The sequence below is a fragment of the Pygocentrus nattereri genome, chromosome 5, assembly GCF_015220715.1.
Source record: "Pygocentrus nattereri isolate fPygNat1 chromosome 5, fPygNat1.pri, whole genome shotgun sequence".
NCBI classification, from domain to species: Eukaryota; Metazoa; Chordata; class Actinopteri; order Characiformes; family Serrasalmidae; genus Pygocentrus; species Pygocentrus nattereri.
The window spans coordinates 10935667-10958440 of NC_051215.1; the positions used below are offsets into that span (position 1 = coordinate 10935667).

General features: G+C 39.2%; 1 protein-coding gene across 1 annotated transcript; it reads left to right on the forward strand.

Moving 5' to 3' along the window:
- The first annotated feature begins 390 nt into the window (after positions 1–390).
- Positions 391–22774, forward strand: capn2a (calpain 2, (m/II) large subunit a). The gene is made up of 21 exons (XM_017695413.2): positions 391–872; positions 2290–2359; positions 6020–6138; positions 8717–8850; positions 10177–10345; positions 11616–11699; positions 11815–11900; positions 12566–12634; positions 13213–13373; positions 15414–15583; positions 15672–15683; positions 15830–16041; positions 18683–18719; positions 18808–18873; positions 19772–19829; positions 19923–19987; positions 20124–20192; positions 20299–20377; positions 20527–20643; positions 22153–22211; positions 22302–22774. Exons 1-21 carry the CDS (start codon positions 636–638, stop codon positions 22323–22325), a joined length of 2097 nt encoding a protein of 698 aa, XP_017550902.1. The 5' UTR covers positions 391–635; the 3' UTR covers positions 22326–22774.

Consider the following 22774-nt stretch of genomic DNA (forward strand, 5'->3'; position numbering starts at 1 on the left):
GGTGTATGATTTCCTAAAGGTAACTAAGGCCCACGTATCTATCGCTGCAGACTGGCAGGGTGGCCTAGAGAGCAGCACAAGCAGCTGTTAATGAAGTCCTGCTCTTCTTTATTTGAGGATCCCGTAATACAGGGGAAGAGTTCAACCACTACCCATAATAAGTTCCTAGGGGCAAGGCCTCACTCGAAACCAAGGGGTAGGGGTAACAATAAGAAATGGGACTGGGCGTTGAACGCCACCAGGAACCAACAGAAACTGTGAACTTTCTGATTTTAGCAGGGCGGCGCGTCCTGGGTTCTGGTGGAAAACAGCACGTTTGGCAGAGCGTGGCAAAAAGTTGGCTCTGCAACATTTTACCAAACGTTCATTCCCCACTTTCACTTCCCTGTTTCAGCTCCATCTCCATCCAGAGGCACAGAAATACAGTAAAACGGCTGTTTAGTGACGCCACGCCTGTCAAACTCACCAGAGGAGGAGTGAGGAGGAATGCCTGTTATTTTCCACAGAGAGAGAGAGAGAGAGAGAGAGAGAGAGAGAGAGAGAGAAGGAGAGAGAGAGAGATTACGCACTTTCTCGCTCAAAACTCCAGCGATCTGCTGAAGAAAACTCTTCAGAGAAAGCTTTAAACTCGCAGGATGTCCGGAGTTGCGTCCACCCTGGCCAAGAAGAGGGCTCTGGCCGCGGGCTTCGGCACCAACGCCAACGCGGTCAAGTACCTGAACCAGAACTTCGAGAGTCTGAGAAGCGAGTGTCTGAGCCGCGGGCAGCTTTTCTGCGACCCCACTTTTCCGGCCAGCCCTGAATGTCTGGGATTTAACGAGCTGGGCCCGCGGTCCTCCAAAACCAGTGGCGTGCAGTGGAAAAGACCCGGAGTGAGTTTCCCCCTTTATTATTTATGTTTTTTTTGTTTTAAATGATAAAGATGCAAAGACGAACCTGGTTTGATAAGTGATGTTAAAGCTGCTGCAGTCTGTGGTCACTGCTGCCCTGACCAGCTGGTCAGTCACTGAGGTTCTATAAGCTGCAAAGTGAGGTGTTAGAGGTGATCTATAGGGCTACAGTGTTTTAGAACTGCTAAATCTGATATTTAGAGAATGAGTTCAGGTCTGACATGCTGCCAGCTGATGAGTCAGCCTGAGGTCATAGAAAAGGGATGTGCATAAAGTATGGATGGTCTATCTATCTATCTATCTATCTATCTATCTATCTATCTATCTATCTGTCTGTCTATCTATTTATCTGTCTATCTGTCTGTCTATCTATCTATCTATAGTATCAGTGATGCACTGATCTGATATGCTGGATCGCTATCAGCATTGATACAAACTTTTTAAACAAACTGAATATTGGTGAGATGTGACAGATCTGCTTCTTAGTCATGCTTATTATAGAATAGTGTGATTTTATAAGCCTTGTAGACTGAGGGCTCCTGTCCTTTTACAACTCGCAGCTCGTGCAAATGCAGGCAAATATAACACTCAGTGTGGCCTGTTAACCTTGGAGCAGATTACAGTAGTAAAAATCCAGCTCATCACTTAACTTTACTATAAAGTTATCCATAGGCATATATGTCACCCCATACATTACTCAAAGTGAAGCATCTCTCTAGTCCTCTCTGTCAGAATCGCAGCATGAGAGATGGTAGCTTCAGACATGGGATTATTATTATGGGATTATGTTGTGCATGTGTTGTCTGTTTTCTGTAAGAAAACCTTTGGAAATCAACCTGTGGAATGATGCTTATCTTCTCAGTCTCACTTTAAGCCAGTGGAGAGTTTCACATACAGCTTCAACAGCTGCCAAAAAAACATCGTTAATAATGGTTTGAACCAGGAAGTCATCTTAGAAAGGATGTGGTTGGCAGAGTTTAAACACGTTGTATTATTAGAGGGCTGATGGCCAGGGTCAATAAAGCCAATCCTATAATGTTTAGTGACTGCATGGATATTTTTGATAGGCTTTCAGCTTTAAACGTTTGATAAGATTTGATAAGTCCATGGTGTACTTTAGGGTATAGGGTGTGGCACGTTTAGAGGCTTATGGGTGGGGGATGCTTGAGAATACTGTGCTCCAATATCTGGTGTGTATTTTTTGTTTTTAGCAGGCTGACTTATTTGTGTGTGTACATATATATGTATATATATATGTATGTGTGTGTGTGTGTGTGTGTGTGTGTGTGTGTATATATGTATATGTATATGTATGTATATGTGTACACACACATATACATTGAATATAGATTGTGCCCTGTAATCATACCTCATTGTTCATTCTGCTCTGTTGCTGTAGGAGGTGACTTCCAGTCCAGAGTTTATTGTTGGAGGAGCAACAAGAACTGATATTTGCCAGGGAAGTTTGGGTAAGCTTAAATTTTCTGTCATTTTCATGAACTCAGACAGTCCTGATGAGGTTATAAAGAACAGTTTGCATCTTCCCAAAACATACATCTCACATATAATGGCAGGGTGCAACCAGATGGGCATTTGCTGCCTTTCCACTGTATATATCAGCATGAATACTGGGTCACACCATGTGAATCAGCCTTGGGTTTAGAAGATTCCAAACATCTGAACCTCAAATTGTAGATCTGATGGGCAATTCCACAACTTTAAGGTTACTAACACAGTTCCACTGTTCCTCCACAGTTTCTGAAGAGGTTATGATGTAATAGCGCTGTGTAGCGCTGAAGTGCCACACAGGCATCATATTTCAAAACAAAAAAGATTTCAGTAACTTGACAGATGCTTAATTGGTTGTGTCTGAAGATGTTTGTCTATGATACCAGCTTAAAGTACCAGTGTGGGTACCCTGCTTTGATAATCCCAGTTACGAAAACTTCATCTATGATTATGATTCCACTATCCGGTGCAACCCAGAGGTTCCTCTTTTGAGTCTTGGTTCCTCTCAGTGTCTCTTCCTCATGCCAGCACAGGGAGTTTTCCTATGTCACACTTGACCTTGGTTTGCTCATTAGGGGTCTGGGCCCTGATTTCTGCAGAGCAAAGCTGTGTGACATTGAAGGCATTATACAATTAAATTGAATTGAGGAAAGTGTTGACTGAGCAAATAAGGTTTGTAAAGCATTTGGCTAACCCCAAAAGCTTCTTGGTTATAGATTATGGAATTTAGAGGCCTTTTTCCAAGTTTCATTCATTTTACTGACTTTTTACCACCACTGGAAATACTGGTTTAAACAGGAGTCACATTGGAAATTATAAAAGCACACACATTTAAATTTAAGGCAGACGCTCTTATCCAGAGCTACTTACAGTTTGATTATTTTACACTGGTAGGCGAAAGTGGTGTTAGGAGTCTTGCCCAAGGACTCTTATTGGTATAGTGTAGGGTGTTTACCCAGGTGGGGATTGAACCCCAGTCTACAGCATAGACTGTAATTTTTATTGACATCGTTACTGATGTTTTCTATAGTTTTCTATGACCAAACTGATTCATTTGCGAAGATCGATTATATTTTGAGTAGTTTTAAAATTTGAAGCGATCCAAAGATACGTCTAAGCCAGAAAATAAATATCCAGTAGGCTGTTTCACTGCTGTAAGATTTAACTAAAGAGGCCCTGATGTATTTATCCTAGCATTACAGCCACCATCCTTCAGTCTGTTTGTATCACAGAACAAATGACCAAATGATACTAAGGCGAAAAACAAAACGCTCACCTAAACACAGAAAAAGATTAAATTTTTGATTTTTGGAATTCAGTCCTTTTATCAATACAAATTTCTTTAAATGTTAAATAATTTAAATAAGTAGCAAAATAAATTAAACATGATCTGAAGGGACAGTGAGATAATAATAGGCACTGATTTTATTTTATTTATATCATTTAGTCAATTAAGGAAAGTTTACTGTATTGTTCTTGGCTTGAATTAGTATAAAACCTTAGCATGTGGAGAATGCCACAAGTCCCAGTGAACACAGTGCAAAATATTTAAAATATTTGTATGATATTAATATTCAGTTATGTTAAACATCCAGCAAAGTGTGAAGGGAAAAACACAAGACAGAAAGATAATAAAGCATGGCTTAAGTAATACTTATTAGGCCTATCTGAGAACTGTCAGGGTGTGGTCCTGATATTCTGACAGGCATGCATGAGTGACAGCCCTCAGTCATCACTCCCATCCTGCAACTCCACTGCAGCAGAACTAAACACAATAGCGTGAACAAAGCAAGGAGAAATGAGTGAAACAGTCGTGTGTATGTGGTGTTGAAGAATACATACAAACAATTTAGAGCTGCTTAGTAACTCAGTGGCTTCTCTATTATATCTGCATGCCCTCCATAGTCAGATCAGTAAAGATAAGTCATCGGCCTGCTTTTATTTACTAGTTTGTCGTTGTTACTGTTGTTGTGGAGAGCTCTGTAACCAATAGATTCAACTGTACGAGGTCACAAGACAAATGTATGAGCTGAACCCAAAAAAAAAGTGCTTGGCTGAATGAGTCATGTTAAAGGTTCCTGGCTACATGAGCACACTGCTAAGCCAGCTTCGGGCAGTATTGTTTTCAATGCTTTTTAATTCCAGTCCAGGCCCTTCCATGTGTTTTAGAAGAAGCATGATTAAAACCACATGCCACAGTCTCTTTAGCTGGGTTATGATTTTTCTGAATAACTATTGAAGCTGCCTCTATTCATTAGAAGCCATATCACCCCTCATGTTTGTTCACATGTTCATACTGCCTTCACAAACGCTATGAAGAACAGATATGAGCTCACCTTGGCATTTAGCCTGTGCATGGAGTGATAGATTCATGTTTCAAAATAGGAAAAATGCCTAAATCTCTGGCCTAGTTTGTTTAGAGTGGTACGAATATGCACGTAAATGTTATCAAAGACAATCTGTTCTGAAATGAAAGATATTTCTGTGGAGAACACTGAGTCGTTTGTGGTGAGCAGAGTCCCTCTGGGTGAGGCTGGACCATGCAGGGTACTCTTACATCCAAAAGGTCTGGAAATAATTTTAGCACTTACTGAGGGACTATGGGAAATGTAGTCTTAATGGCACATATCTGAATTAAAGCAATAGTCTAGTGTTTTCCATTTAAAATCTGTCTGCTAGATATGTAGTGTACAGTCTATTAGCAAAGACAATAATTTTGACTAATATACAGCCTGTATTAGAGATGCAGGAAATTTCAGGCATTAAAACCAGGGAACCAAAAATGGTCAAATGTTGCACTTTTGTCTTTTGGCTATAAAATTTTATCAAAAAAATTGTGAAAGATTAAGAAGGACTACAACAGCAAGTGTCAGCATCCAAAAATTCATAACTCATTTGAATGATAATGAAAATGAGAAATAATGGAACTGTTGTGTAGTTTCTATGATAGTAGACGATCAGTTGTTATCAATGTTCATATCAAATATGAAGAGGGGAACGCCACCAAAGAACTTCTCCGCTACAGGTTTGATACCCCTGAATACACCCACTCAGTGCACAGAACACAGCAAAACAACAGAAGGAGAAAGTGACTGTGAGCACAGCAATCACATCAGTTGAGAAATGAGAAGAAATATTCATAAACAATAGTGAAAAACTGCAAAGTATAACAAAAAATAATGGAACTCATTACTTTGAATGGTCAGCTGTTCTCTGTTCTTGAGGAAGGTTGAAATTGTGGCACATTAACCTACAAATTTTAATCATTTTAAGAAGTTTATTTTATGTGCATTTTTCCAGCTCACTTTTGCCTAATTGGAAACATAATTATTTATAAAATAAAAGTGGGCTTTCTTTGTTACCTCATTAGTTATTATATTTATATTAATATAGTCATTATATTTATGACCAGCAATATAAATGACAAAAAAAACAACAACTTTGTTTTGGTTTTCAGATATTGTCCTAGAGTCTTCCTTTAACTGAGAAATTTGCTGGAATGCTGTAGTTACTAAGAGATAAAGTCAATGTATTGTTTCAGTGCCATTTTTTTAGACTAGCTAGTTGCCGTTAATAGCATTATGACCACAATTCTCTGTCTGTCTGTCTGTCTGTCTTAGGGGACTGCTGGCTCTTGGCAGCCATCGCTTCTCTCACACTCAATGAAGATGTGCTGTCTCGGGTTGTTCCAACAGACCAGGGCTTTGGAGATAACTATGCAGGCATTTTCCACTTCCAGGTACACTGATGCATTTTACGTGAATGTGACACACATGTCCAATAGACACAATACTTGTGTAATTGCCATAGAAAAGCTTTGGCAATAGAATGGGATGTTCTGGAGCAGTTGTACATGAGTGTCCATGCCCAATGCTAAGCATCAGCTAGGGCTATAAAGCCCCCAGCATTAGGCTGGAGTATTGGAGCACCAATACCTTTGGGATAAGCTGGAGTGTTTGTGATTTATCCAACATGAGCACCTGACCTTTTGTGGCTGAATTCAATCATATTTTCTCAGCAGTGTTCCAAACTCCAGTGTAAAGCCTTCCCCCAAGAGCATAGGCAGAAGAAAAGAGGGGACAAATTTCAATTCCCATTTTTGAAATATTGAGCAGATGTGTACAGATTTTTGTCTACCTATCTATAACCCCAATTCGAATGAAGTTGGGACGTTGTGTAAAACATAAATAAAAACAGAATATGATGATTTGCAAATCCTTTTCAACCTATATTCAATAGAATACACTACAAATACAAGATATTTAATGTTCAAACAGATAAACTTTATTGTTTTTTGCAATTATTCACTCATTTTGAATTTGATGCCGGGAACCCATTCCAAAGAAGTTGGGATAGGGGCAGCAAAAGACTGGGAACGTTGAGGAATGCTCAAAAAACACCTGTTTGGAACATTCCACATATGAACAGGTTAATTGGAAATGGTGAGTGCCATGATTCGGTATAAAGGGAGCATCCCTGAAAGACTCAGTCATTCACAATCAAGGATGGGGTGAGGTTCACCACTTTGTGAACAACTGCGTGAGCAAATAGTCCAACAGTTTAAGAACAATGTTTCTCAACATGCAATTGCAAGGAATTTAGGGATTTCATCATCTACAGTCCATAATATCATTAAAAGATTCAGAGAATCTGGAGAAATGTCTGCAAGTAAGCAGCAAGGCAGAAAACCAACACTGAATGCCCGTGACCTTTGATCCCTCAGGCAGCACTGCATTAAAAACCCACATCATTCTGTAACGGATATTACCACATGGGCTCAGGAATACTTCAGAAAACCATTGTCAGTGAACACAGTTCGTCGCTCCATCTACAAGTGCAAGTTAAAACTCTGTCATGCAAAGTGAAAGCCATATATCAACACCACCCAGAAACGCCGCCGGATTCTCTGGGCCCGAGCACATCTGAGATGGACTGACACAAAGTGGAAAAGTGTCCTGTGGTCTGACGAGTCCACATTTCAAACTGTTTTTGGAAATCATGGACGTCGTGTCCTCCGGGCCAAAGAGGAAAAGGACTGTCCAGATTGTTATCAGCACAAAGTTCAAAAGCCAGCATCTCTGATGGTATTGAGGTGTGTTAGTGCGCATGGCATGGGTAACTTGCACATCTGTGAAGGTACCATTAATGCTGAAAGGTACATACAGGTTTTGGAGCAACATATGCTGCCATCTAAGCAACGTCTTTTTCAGGGATGTCCCTGCTTATTTCAGCAAGACAATGCCAAGCCACATTCTACACATGTTACAACAGCGTGGCTTTGTAGTAAAACAGTGCGGGTACTAGACTGCCCTGCCTGCAGTCCAGACCTGTCTCCCATTGAAAGTGGGTGCTGCAATATGAAGCGCAAAATACAATAACGGAGATACTGGACTGTTGAGCAACTGAAGTTGTACATCAAGCAAGAATGGGAAAGAATTCCACCATTCCTCAATTCCCAAACGCTTATTGAGTGTTGTTAAAAGGAAAGGTGATGTAACACAGTGGTAAACATGCCCCTGTCCCAACTTCTTTGGAACGTGTTACAGGCATCAAATTCAAAATGAGTGAATATTTGCAAAAAACAATAAAGTTTATCTGTTTGAACATTAAATATCTTGTCTTTGTAGTGTATTCTATTGAATATAGGTTGAAAAGGATTTGCAAATCATCATCGTATTCTGTTTTTATTTATGTTTTACACAACGTCCCAACTTCATTGGAAGTGGGGTTGTATCTATCTATCTATTTATCCACCTATGTATATGTGTGTGTGTGTGTGTGTGTGTGTGTGTGTGTGTGTGTGTGTGTGTATGTATGTGTGTGTGTGTATATGTATGTATATATATATATATATATATATATATATATATATATATATCCTATGAGGAACACCCAACACTGACAGAGTTCCCACATGCATAGTTGGTTTTGAGGTGTGGCTTGTGGAAAGTTTTGCTTAGGATAGGAAGCCACGCTGAGTCAGAAGGGAGGAACATCCTCAGATCCCAGAGGAAGAATGTTTTCAATGTGTTTGTGTGCCTTAGTTTTATGTCCCTTAGTTTCCACATGGACTTCATTGTTCCTCTACACCCTGCCGTATTAGAGGTCTATGTGACTTTAACTGAACATGATGTATTGTTAGCATTAATATGAGGATGTGAAAGAGGACAAAAAGTTCTATTTAAAAAGGTGATCAGTGCATTCCTTCCACTGCAGGCAGTGTTCAGACAGGCATGGATGTGGTGAGACTGAACGAAATGAGCTGTTTTTGTTTGACTTTAATTTTGTATACTTCACATTCTCCACATTCTCTACAGTTCTGGCAGTTTGGCGAGTGGGTGGACGTGGTTATTGATGACCGGTTGCCAACCAGAGATGGAGAGTTGCTGTTTGTTCATTCAGTCACAGGCTCAGAGTTCTGGAGTGCCTTGCTGGAGAAAGCCTATGCTAAGTGAGTGCACTTCAATCTCACCAATGAGCTCGACTGTACAATCCTTATTTGCTGTTTTGATGCTTCTAGTTGCATCAGAAATTTCGGACAGTTATTTTGTTGTCTTCCCCACAAAGTCAATGAGTATATTATTTAGAGTGATGTTGCAAAGTAAAAAATAATTAAAACAAATTAAAAATATGCTTAGAGTGTGAGTGATTTATGTATGTCTGTTTGTCTGCCCTGCGATGGATTGTGGCCTGTCCAGGGTGTTTCCTGCCTTCCACCCAATGACCGCTGGGATAGGCTCCAGCACCCCCCCACATCCCTGAGGGAGAAGCGTCTTAGAAAGTGTGTGTGTGTGTGTGTGTGTGTGTGTGTGTGTGTGTGTGTGTGTGTGTGTGTGTGTGTGTGTGTAAAAATGTGCTTAATATGGGCAATTCGTCGATCTGTGCTCCACATACAAATGCATTGATTCATAGCAACTGCTTTGAAGTAGGACAAGTTTCAGTCTTAGAATATTGACAACAGACTCCTTTTTTTTCTTAAAGATCTTTACTCACTTTTACAATTCCCACATCCTAAATATGTCTCCACCTTGAGGCTATCAAGTTGGGTGCAAGACTGACATGTCATTCACTGGAGGCATCTTTTATCTGTTGCAAACCCAACTGCTTGGACCCCTGAGTAAGAACTTACTATCTCCTGGCCATAGGGCCAATGCTTGAATAGATATGCCACTTGGGAGACCCTACAAAGATCCCATTTAACATAATAAATCCAACTTGCAATTTAGAAAATCAATGTAAAATTGAGTTTATAGTATAAATGTTACATTACTGAGCTGGACTGTGTTGTGGTCAATCAGAACTAGCAGCATCACCCAATTTGCAACATTACACTTTTGAAAACTACACTTATTAGCAGCCCACCCTCATATTTTCTTATTTTATCAAAGTGCACTACAACTTCCCGTTAGTTGTATTATGGATGTCCAGCTTGTCATGAAAGAATGAGGCATCAGTTTCCTCTGTTAAAAAATTGGCTCCACTACAGGTAGCATTTTATGATTACAATCATTTTAAGTTTGCAACCTGTGGTTAGTGGAATGATACAGGTGTGGTGAAAAGAACGTGCTGTTATCAGCTGTACTACTTGAGTTAAGAACACTTTTCAACCAATCAGATTGTGTGACTGGAACTGTTGTATAAAAACTGAGATTATATTAGCAAGAATAGCATCAGCAAGAGTCTATTTGTGTGCTAGTAATTTGCCATGTGCGTACATCTCTGTTATTAACTGCATTTTTTTTCTGTTTGAATTTGTCCTGTGCTCTGGATCTATAAGGCTGAATGGATGCTATGAGGCTCTCTCTGGGGGCTCCACAACGGAGGGCTTTGAGGACTTCACTGGAGGCATAGCGGAGACATATGAGCTAAGATCAGCTCCACGTGATATGTTCCAAATCATCAAGAAGGCTCTGGAGTGTGGAGCTCTGCTGGGATGCTCTATAGACGTATGAACCTATTCATTATGTATTTCTCCTGCTTTAATGACTGAAGAAACTGTGGGCTTGTTGTTTTTATGTTAAAGGGATGCTCCAGAGTTTTGAACTCAATCTGTGCCATGACTGTGATATACAGTCAGGTAATTTGAAAGGAAATTTTCAGGTGTTTCTATGGAAGCCCAATCCTACCAGGTAGAAGAGAAAAAAGAACTGTTTTCTGTTTATGGCAGCTAAATTTTGACTTGGAGTATGACTCCAAAATAACGATTAGCGTGTCAAAATGAAGACTTACTCTGTCAAAATAACAACATAAAATTTCATGACAGTGAGTGCTTACTTTCGGATTCATTTGGGAGTTCTTATTTCAAGATAAGTCAGAGTTTTGACAAAGTGAGTCATTGTTTTGAGATATTGAGTCAAAATCTCAAAAAATAAGTCAGTATTTTGAGTTACTAAGTTCTAATGTTGAGAAAATCAGTATTATTTTGAAATGTTTCCAAGATTTCAAGAAAATAAATCTTGTTTTTTTGACGTATTAAGTCAAAATTTTAAACTAATGCTATACGAGAAATCATTCAGCTGTTTCTCATCTACCTGGTGGAAATAGGCTTCCATATGTTTCTCTTGACTTAGAAAAGAACAGAAAACTCGTTCCCTCAAAACTTACTAATAATTGAAGCCATGGGGCAGCTGATGAATTGTGTCAGTAAACATAGATTTTTAGATTTTTGCAGAACATTTGAATGAATTATTCAGTCAAAGGTATTTGTAAATAAAGCTGTAAATATGTATAATTTGTTCTTTCAGAGATTGATTTTGTTGATGTCGTTTTAAAGAGAAAAGAATTGTGGCAGTATGTTACCAGCATAGTTGGTATGCAGTTCCACAGGTTTCATTAGGAAAATCAAATGTAACCGGAGTTGCTTTGTTACTGATATTCCAGTGTTCCAGCTGTGATAAGACTGTCATGTTTGTCTCATCCTTATTGTCCTCAACTTCATCCTCAAAATTATTGTGAGTGCAATGACTGTAGGTTTAAATTTGTGTTATAAAGTCACATATTTCACATATTACTGACTTATATGATATAAAAGAGTTTCAAGTCGAATTTGGGTTTTCTGTTCTTTTAAGTTCTTTTAACTCTTTGAAGTATAGAGAAACACACGGAACTCAGTGTCTGTGGTAATCAACCGCATGATACAGATATGACAGACAGATTAGATTGAAAAATTAGAGTGGATTTAAGTATTACTTTAATACTTCATTTGTGTCTCTGCAGATCACTAGTGCGGCAGACTCCGAGGCCATCACTTATCAGAAGCTTGTGAAGGGACACGCCTATTCAGTGACAGGAGCCATTGAGGTGAGTAGACTGAGCTTTTTCTCGCTTTCTCTGCAAAAATATGCATTAGTAGTTCCATGCACGCATTCAAAGCTGTTTAGTGAGAGAAACATCCATAATATTTCACCTGTGCTAGGTGAACTACCGCAGTCGAAAGGAGAAGCTTATCAGAGTGCGCAACCCTTGGGGTCAGGTGGAGTGGACCGGAGCCTGGAGTGACAAGTAAGATCATGTTGATCTGAACTTCTGATCATCTAAACATTTTTATGCTTTATGCATTTTATTTATTGCTTATTTATGCTTTAGGTATTTTATTACATCTTGAGTATATATAAGTATAGTCAGAGACCACTCTTTATTTATTTAATTTTTATTAATGGAAATCATTTATTTTATTATTTTGTCAATTTATTTTCATTTAAAACACAAAAGAGCCATTAAGTACACACTCACAAGCCTCAGTTAAAGTTTTAGTATTTAGCTTTCATGTTTTTTTTTTTCAGGAGACCTGCTTTCAGTTTTTTAAAGAAATCTGCAGGAACATTTTCCCACACCTCTAAAGTTCAGTCTTAGAAGTTTGTTAAATTTTCTGCTTCTCACGATCCAAGAAATCCCAAAGACATGTTGCAATCTGGACTACCAGATTTTTTTCTGATGGTGACAGTTTTTGTAGTCCACTTGGTCTTGTAAGGTAGTTAGAGTCCCACTTTTCTTGTTTTCTTTTAATCATTTTTGAACTCCAGTTTCAGATACTGCTATTTTTTTTTCACATTTTCTCTTTGTTATGCAAGTGGATTATCTTATATCTATGACCAGTACTGTATATGTATCTTATTAATACTGCTTACTTGAATTCCTACCTTGAAGTCTCTCTTCCCATTTTGCAGCTCCTCTGAGTGGAACTCTGTAAATGCCTCTGAGCGTGAGAATGTGAAAGCTGACGATGGAGAGTTCTGGTACAGTGACAAACCTCCTTTTTTCCCCAGTCACTGAGAACAGCTGGGTCATGCTTTGCTGTAGTGCATTATTTCAAACAGTGTTACTGTAAATGACTTTTGTGAGCATCTTGATATCTTTGCATTGTTAGTTTATTAAGTACAACTACCTTGTACTTATGCACTCACTGGCCGTTTTATCAGCTACACCTAGAGGTGACTGTAAACCATCTGTTGCTGCACACTTTGTCAGCACCTTAATACCCTGTTCATCAGTGGAAACCACCACTGAACAGATATTTGGGTGGTGGACCATACTCCACACAGGAGTCACACCAACATGGTAAGGTGGCACCACAGTGTCCCTGCTGGGTTGAGAGTAGTCTGCCTACCAAAACCACCCAGGCAAGAGCAGCTCTGTGGTCAGAATTCTGCCACTAATAAAGGAATAGAGGGTGGGTAACAGAAATTGAGCATTGAAAAAGATGAGCTACTGTACACCTTCAAGGTAGGTGTGATGAACTGATCAGTAAGTGCAGATGCAAGATAGATGCACAAAATGAAGTATTTGTGTATTCACTCATTGTGTATGTGTTCAGGATGTCATTCTCAGACTTTTTGCGGCATTATTCCCGTGTGGAGATTTGCACTTTGACCCCAGACACCCTTACTTCTGACTCAGTGAAGCACTGGAGTGTGTGTAAATTTGATGGCAGCTGGAGGAGGGGCTCCACAGCAGGTGGCTGCAGGAACCATCCCTGTAAGAATCCTCAAAGTTAAACTCTTTTCCTACAGTACATAGATATCATATACATTATATGACCAAAAGTATGTGGATACCCCTCCTAATTATTAATGCAGGTATTTTAGCCATTCACCACCCATTGCTAACAGAGCCATGTAGTCTCCATACATAAACACCAGCAGCAGATTGGGTCGCACTGAAGAGCACAGTGACTTTAAACATGGCCCTGTCATAGGAGGCCACCTTTGCCACAAGTTAGTCTGTAAAACATCTGCCCTGCTAGATTTACCCTGGTCAACTGTAGGTGCAAATATTGTGAAATGGAAGCATTTAGAACCAACAACAGCTCAGCCACGAAGCGGTGGACCATGCAAACTCACAGACCAGGGCTGCCAAGTGATGAGGCGCACAGCGAATAAAAATCACCTCTCCTCTGTTGCATCACTCATTATAGAGATCTAAACTGCCTCTGAAAGCAAAAATAACTGCACAATAAAGCAACAGCACAATAACTGTTAATAAGTGTTCATGGTCAAGCAGCTGCACACAAGCCAAAGTTCGCTACGCACAATGCCAAGTGTCACTTGGAGTGGTCTAAAGCACACTGCCACTGGTCTCTGGAGCAGCGAAAATATGTTCTCTGGAGTAATGAATCAGGCTTCACTATCGGGCCTGGCCTGATGGACCAATGTTTGACGGATGCCATGAGAAAGCGAACTACTGGGATAGGGCCAACAGTAAAGTTTGGTGGACGGGGGATCCTGTGAGCCAGTACTACTCATCCAACATCAGTGCCTGACCTCATAAATGTTCTTTTGACTGAATGGGCACAAATTCCCACAGACACACTCCAGAATCATGTGCAAAGCTTTTAATGAAGAGTGTAGACTGTTATAGCCACAACAGGGGGCAACTTCATATTATTGACCATGGTTTTAAAATAGGATGTCCAACAAGCTACAAACAAGCTATACATCACACCTACAAACATAGGTGTGTTGGTCAGGCATCCACATACTTTTGGCCATATGGTGTACAATTGCCATGATGGAAACCTGCAGTATATGGTTCTTTTTGCTAAGAGTGTAAATATACTCTTATACAGTAATGTCACAAATTTATTTAATAATAATAATAATAAATATGGGACCTAATTTCCAAATTGCATTGGCAATTCAGTCTGTTGTCACACTGAAATGCCAGATCTCAAGGTGGACTGTAGAAAACTACCCCTTAGTCGGCTTAGTTACCAGTTAAAAAAGGACTAGAAGATGTATGTTTTTATATTGAGACATGATACAAATAGCTCTCATGAAGTCAACTCTTTATCCCTATCTCTTTGTCTGTCCTTCATGGTTAACGTAGTTCCTCCCACAGCTACTACAACCTTTAGGAATACATGTTTAACCTCTCCACATTCTTCAGTCCATGCATCTTCACAAATGCAGCTATACTTCCTCAACTCTGCTTTCTCTGAATTCCCTGAATCACTGTGCCCTTCTGGTTTGACAGAGCAATAATACAGGGAGCTGAGAGGAAAAAGTAGAAACTCGACTCACTGACATATCTGGCTATATTGATTGCTACTTGATACCTTCTCCTCTGCTGTCACTACAGCTAAAAACATTAAAAAATAAGCACATTCATCTCTCACCTACAACACATATTCTGCACATTCCTTATCTCTTCCTTATTCTCACACTTCCTCTCTAACCAGAGGTTATTTCATATCTTCTATTGACCAGAGGTTCAACAACATTCACAAGCCCTTCATAAAAAAGGACTGAACTCAGCTCTTGCCCAGTTAACAAGCAATGCTGCAAACACACCCTATAATGCCTTTGGTCAACCCAGTTCCATCCACACTTTTCCAGACAATGTCTAATAAAGCCATTCCTTGTCACCATGATAAACATGTCACTAAAAAGTGGTGCAGGTTTCATCCATTCTTGACTTAGCACTTCCCCTTAGGAGGACTACAGTCAATTCTACACTGTAAAATTTGCTGTAACAGACAAAAATGACTGTACTGAATGTACACCGCCTCGCCCACAGACACATTCTGGATGAATCCGCAGTATAAGATTAAGCTAGAGGAGGAGGATGATGATCCTGCTGATAATGAGGTTGGCTGTAGCATAGTGATTGGCCTCATCCAGAAGAACCGGCGCAGGCTGAGGAAATCAGGGGAGGACATGCACACCATTGGCTATGCCATCTATGAGGTGAGGGCACTGCAACTTGGTCAGTTAACTGTACCGGTTCATGACATATCACAGTGCAGTATAAACCTGTGATTTTATGTCATTCCAGGTCCCTAAAGAGGTTAGCATCCTTGTTGGAAGTCAGCATGGAGAAGATTCCACATACCTACTGAGTGATCATTCTTAAAACAGAAGAACTCAATTGCTCTCTTTTCATGTGTATTGATTTGGCTCAACGTTTCTAATTCTTTATTCTCATCTCATCAGTTTTATGGACAGAAGGAGGTCCATCTGAGTAAAGAGTTCTTCCTGGCCCATGCTCAGAAAGCTCGTTCTGAGACCTTCATCAATCTGCGCGAGGTCAGCACACGCTTCAAGCTGCCCCCCGGCGAGTACCTCGTCGTTCCCTCTACCTTTGAGCCACACAAGAACGGAGACTTCTGTGTGCGCGTGTTCTCGGAGAAACAGTCCGAAATGCAGTAAGAACCACAAACTCCTATCGATCTATCTATTGATCTGTCTAATTTAGCTATATTATTTCATTACATAACTGCATAATTATACATTTAGTTATATAGTGAATTACATTTAAATACAATTTACATTCTCTGATTAATAATGGTTATGAAATTACAACACGCTGTTGTTATTCTCTGCAATAACTGTGGCTTTTACTATTAAATTCCTTTCTATAACTACTGGAAATGCAAACCCCTGGTTTTTTAGATGATATTATAATGATAATCATGACGTTCTAGCTCATTTTCTGTAAGCAATCAAACACAAGCGTCACACTTTCATGTGTTAAGCAGGATTTTTGTTTATGGATTTATATACATAAAAAACAGAAAGGGGATTTAGTTTTTGGCACTGATTCTTACACCTGTATAAGATTTCTACTAGAACGTTTTCTCTTGGTGTGACAGTTGTACCCTGTCCGACACCCAGTTCACCCATCCATGCTCCACTTACAAATGCATTTTTTCTTGCAACTATTGTGAAGTTGGACAAGCTTTACAGAACATTAAAAATCCTATTAGTATCAGTGTGACCTACACATGCACACAAAATAAATATCATTAGAAATGAATATCACACTCTAAATGTAGGTATTTTGAAGTGAATACGCTAAATTCAGGGTTGTTTGCTACAATGTCATGTTAGGTTACATGGAATTTTTGCCAGTGGTTCATAAAGCTTGTCCAACCTAGCAACAGATGCTGAAAATAACACATTTCCTTGCAGAGCATGGATAGGTATTATCCTCACTCTGGACACAATGAGAACCTTGAACTCCTGTAATCTTGCGTTGGTCATGTGTGCTTTCTGCTATGGTTTTCCATTTGTCATAACCGCCTACATGTGTCCAGGTTCTCAGCAGGGTGTGGGGTTGCTGTGACTGTTTCTTTCCAAGTTTCAGCTTCAGCCACTGGGTGTCGGAGTGGAACTTATTGTGGTACAATTGTTGCAGCTATAGAAATCGGTCTTCCTTGTTCATCTGTACTGTTTATACCAGTGTCATTAGAATAAGGAAATAATTTTTATGAATTTTATGGAAACATCTCTTTCCATTAACTTACATTAAAAGTAAAGACCATTGCCCTCTCCTGTAAAGTTACTATTAGAGAGATGCATTTTTTTTCTTTGGACAGCGATGATTTGGAAACCCTGTGTTTTGTTGGTTATAGAAATTCCACCGTTATAATGGTATAATATAACGTTACCATTATAATACCATTAAACAATACTATCAAATAACAAGGGTTACAACTGCAGTTTTGCATTTTTGGCTTCACTTAATTGTTTTCACAATCATTGTTAATCCCTTAAAATCCCCGGCTTATTACATACAAAGGCTTATTATTCAGTAACGACAAGGACTTCAAACCAAACTACAGGAGCTATTCTTAGGTTATAGAAGTGTGCAATAAAACTTCGGGCCTGCTGTCTGGCCTGTGGCTTATTAAAGGGTTGAAATACCAAAAAACATGTAAAATGCACCCAGGCCTAACCTTTAACACAAGGATAACATGTTATAACATAAAAAATACTTTTATTAATAGAACTGAAGAGTAGCAATACAACTTATATAACAAAAAACAACAATACTGCGAAGAATCCTGGGAAGCTCCGCCTCCCAGTCTGCAATATTTCGATTATTTACAACTTTGGGAGTTTTCTCTGTTTTAAGAAATGTGAAATATGAGTAATAATTCACAGTTGCCATCTGCCCACCAGTAAAGTGCAGCTTAACTAACAGTGTTGGACTTTAACTTTTGACCATATAAAATTAGATTGGCCAATATTGAATGAATGAATGAATGAATGAATGAATGAATGAATGAATGAATGAAAGGTTCTATGAATATTGAATGAATGAATATTGTAGGTTATGTGAATATGAAGTTCCTCAAACTTGGGTATTGGTGAGAGTTAAATACTGTTAGATGAGATGTTGGTTTAGATATTTCAGCTCCTTTAGATCATTTAGTCATTTAGATCCCTCTGGCCATTTATTTGAAAGAAAGTCCAAAACAGATTTGTTAAAGGGGAATTCCACCCATTTTAATCAGCATGATTCCTTTGCTGAGATGTAAACAAAGTCAATCAGAGTAGTTTGGTATGAAGTGGTTCATTGTAGATAAACTTAGTTGTATTTCTTTACAGTGGTAGTGATCAGAACCAGGGTTCATGGTGTCTAAAGTGCAAATATAGAATATATCTAAAACCACTAGTGAAGCTACACACATCTGAGTTATGTAATATGTATAATGGCAAAAAAAAATGTTTGCCTTACAATGCCCAGCATGTATCTGTCCGTATCTATACCACAAGTATATATATTTAAAAAAAAATTATATATATATATATTATTTATTTATTTTTTTTACGTAAAAACATTATGTGAGGGAGATTTTAGAGGTGGACATCTGGTTCCTATCACCACCACTGTGAGCAATTCTCACTCGGTAAGTTTCACACCAAACCACTCTGAATGACTCTGTTTACATCTGAACCATTTAATCATATATAAAATTTTGCGAAACCAGTGGAGTTCTCCTTTAATATTTACTCATAAGTGTCTTAATGGTTCATTTATTCTGGCTCTCTGCCCCTCAGAATCTGCGATGACCCTGTACAGGCAGACATTGAAGATGTAAGAAACTCTCCTTATATCTATATTTTTGTATATTGTATCTATATAATGCATTGAATGCTACTGATAAATCTTTGTGTCTTCTCAGGACACTGTGTCAGAGGCCGAGGTTGACGCTGGATTTAGGGGCCTATTCACAAAGCTGGCTGGAGAGGTAGATCATTATAACTATTCAGGTTGTAAACAAAGCTAATGTAGATACATTAAATACTTAAAATTAATAGTAAAATAATTTTTTAGTCATTTGATGATGGCATTTGAAATACACACACACACACACACACACCTTCTCCTTCTCCTTCTGGGTCACTTTGTGTGCTGGAGCCTGTCCCAGCGGTCATCGGGCAGAAGGCAGGATACACCCTGGACAGGTTGTCAGTCCATCGCAGGGCAGACAGACAGACACATTCCCTCACAACTAGGGGCAATTTCCAATGTCCATTTGGCCTGTGGGGGGAAACCGGAGTACCCGGAGAGAACCCACACAGACATGGGTAGAACATGCAAACTCCACACAGGGCCAGACATACACACAACATAAAATGTGCCTTGATGTGACCGAAATATGTGTCCAGAAAGTGTCCGAAATTATTAATCTAATCATGCAAACTGTGCATAGATCTGCCTGCGAACTGCTCACTAGTGAGTCTCTGGGTTTAAACGATCCAGTGAAGTAATGGAGCTCTCAACAAGGTTGACACAAAAGGGAGACCAGAAGTCCAGTGATGAATTTTATTAACTAATAACTAATTTGTTAATAAACAAATTTTCTCAACGAAACCTTCTACAACTAAAACGTTGCCATGGTGTATAGGGTGTATATTGTTTGTAGGGAATTGTCAGGTTTTAGCTAGTGTTGTTGAATAAGAATGGGAGGCTATGTGAGGAAAGAGGGATGAAACAAGACATAGAGGATTGTGTGTCAGTATGGCTGTGCTGTAGAGTTTGCGTGCATGTTGTTTGCTGTAGGACAAAAAAGTCATAGAGTACGTGTTGGAGCGAAAACGAATGGGATAAACTATGAGATGTCTAACTGTGCAATCTTCCACCAGGATATGGAAATATCTGCAAGTGAGCTGAGAATCATTTTCAATAAAGTAGTCGCCAAAAGTAAGTCTTGATTCTACTCCTTTTGGGAAAAGTGATGACTAATGTGGTATGTAAAGCAGAGTTAACCAAGCCTAACTGTGACTTTCTGCACAGGAACAGATATTAAGACGGATGGCTTCAGTTTAGACACATGTAGGGTCATGTTAAACCTCATGGATGTATCCTTTGTAAATTGGACCAACAACACGAGATAAAGCTACGTAAAACCGTGCCCAGAAAAGGCACTTGGCTTAAGTTTTATTAGCTTATTTTTACTTTGTTTTACTGGAAATCCATTCCTTAACTGTAAAACAGGACAGTGGTAATGGCAAGCTAGGAATCAGTGAGTTTGCCACCCTTTGGAAGAAAATCCAGAAATACTTGGTGAGTTGCTATGCTGAACAGTTACATGCATGAGTGTATGCATATGATGGTTCTTGAATAGTGGAAAAAATACTTCACGCTGTATTTTTATCCTCTTCTCCTTTAGATCATCTATAAGAAAAATGACACTGATGGATCTGGCTGCATGAGTACACCAGAGATGCGCATGGCTTTGAAGGAAGCAGGTTAGTGTGATCTGTTTGTTTTTTTTTGTTTTTTTTAATGAAATGCGAAGCTCAAACTTAAATTCATAAACAACATTTACGAGCAACAAGGGAGAAATTTACAGTTATTAACCAAAGCATCCGGTCCTGTATGGGTTTTCTTGACACAGGCTTCACTCTGAACAACACCATCCATCAGCTTCTGGCTGCCCGATACGGCGAAACAGACATGACCATCGACTTTGACAACTTTGTGGCCTGTGTGACACGACTGGAGATGATGTTCAGTAAGGATTTCTCATTCTTATATGTTGGAAAGTATGAAATGTACTCGTTTTATAGGCATTAGACGGTCCAAGTGCAGGAGACAGGCAGAGGAAAAACGTGGAAACAAAGCAAAAGAGGAAACATAATGCAAGCCTTGAAAAACTAAACACTGTTTATCACAAGAGAACAGAGAACACAAACTGAAAAGCACAGGTATAAATACAAAGACTAGATGGGGTTGGAATCTGAAACAGGTGGACACATTGAGTGCGTTTACCAATCCAATAACGGCAGAAAATCAGAATTTGTCAGTCATCCAGCTCTCTTAATCATTTTTAATCAGATTTCTAGACCTTACTCCAATCTAAGAAATCGGAGTATGCTGTTTACATGGCCTTTTGAATAATCAGATAACTGCAGAAATCTGATAATGATCAGATTATTGCACGTATGTAAACGCACTCAATAACAGAGAAAAGATGATGGACGGAGCTTACTACAGACTTTGCTTGCAAACTCATTGAGCTACAGAATTTGTTTTGAACTTGGGGTTTTGGCCCAGAGGTTTGGGGAACCAGCCTTGCAACTAGAAGGTCGCTAGTTCGAACCCCTGAGCCAACAGTACGTGACTGAGGTGCCCTTGAGCAAGGCACCTAACCCCCAACTGCTCCTCGGGCGCTGCGGATAGGGCTTCCCACCGTTCCAGGCAAGTGTGCTCACTGCCCCCTTAGTGTGTATGTGGTGTTTCACTGCATAGATGGGTTAAATGCGGAGGTGAAATTTCCTTGTGGGACTAATAAGGATCACTTAGTAATAATAATAACTTTGAGAATGGCTAGTAGTGTGTGGATGACCTAAATCTCATCCGTGTGCTGAGGTGGGTAATCTGGGTCTAGAAAGTACTGCTTGAGCTGCTGGTTTTCGAGCAAACTAGAAAAACCTGGTAATTGGAATAAAATCTCGGTGGGGATTTTTAGTTTTAGGACTTCCCACCTCTATCCATGTGTACAGAAGAACCAATGTGATTTCCCCTCATATGATAACCTTGACAGTTGGGCTCTCACCTTAAATTCAACCAAATATAACACTAAAGTTGTGATGTTTAGTAGAAACCTACCTCCAGTGCTGCTTTACCTCTCTGGCCTTCAGCCTTTCAAACTCATCATTAAGAGACTGGCCACCACCCTCTACTGCCCACACATTCATCCAGAAATAATAGCCAGTTAAAGATCCCAAAAAAAGAGAACTGAGTCACTCATTCCACTCCTAGTGAGAATTTCAAATATAGACATAGAGTGTTTGCTACTGTATGTGTTTAGATGATGTTTTAATTATTTTTAAGTGGGCTTAATGCTCATGCCATTCAGTTCTGTATATGAGTGTGAAATACATGTCCAATCCATTAAAAAATCAAAAAGACTTCACCTGACTACTTCTAGACATTTTAATCTTAATTTCTGTTCAAAACAAAAACTTAAACTAGCCTACTATTACTAACTAGGCCTAATGTACTGCCTTCCCACTTGTAGAGCTGTTCAAGAAGATTGATGCTCATTCAACTGGCTTCATTGAGCTGGACCTTACTCAGGTAATCTCAGAATTTATGCACGTCCTATTACCTTTATCCTATTTTTGTTTTGAGTATTTATTTATGTGCTCTTTCTTTTTCTTCTTTTAGTGGCTGTCATGCTCCATGATCTAGAGGAACACAAGGCAATTCAGACTTTTTTTTTTTTTTTGCCTTTGGTTGACCATTAACTTGTACACTAACCAAGAAGTACGGAGGCCCTAAGGTGACACAGTGATTATTAAAAAAAATGAAATCTGTAGCCACAAATTACTATATTGAGGCCACAATTTACTACATTAAAGCCACATATTACTATATTGAGGCCGCTAATAAACTATATACTGAGGCCATGAGTTATGAGAAACGTAATTCGTGGCCTCAATATAGTAATTCGTAGCCTCACAAAATGAATTCGTGGTCGTGCCTTACTAAAAATAACCACCATGTCACCTCAAAGGCTCCTTATGAAAGTGACATTAGGTCACGTTTTATAATATATCGTAGGTAACCATGGTTACAGAATCTGTATCTCGTTATATTTTTTCTGTTCTTTATTTCACTGAATAAAATATCATTTTTAA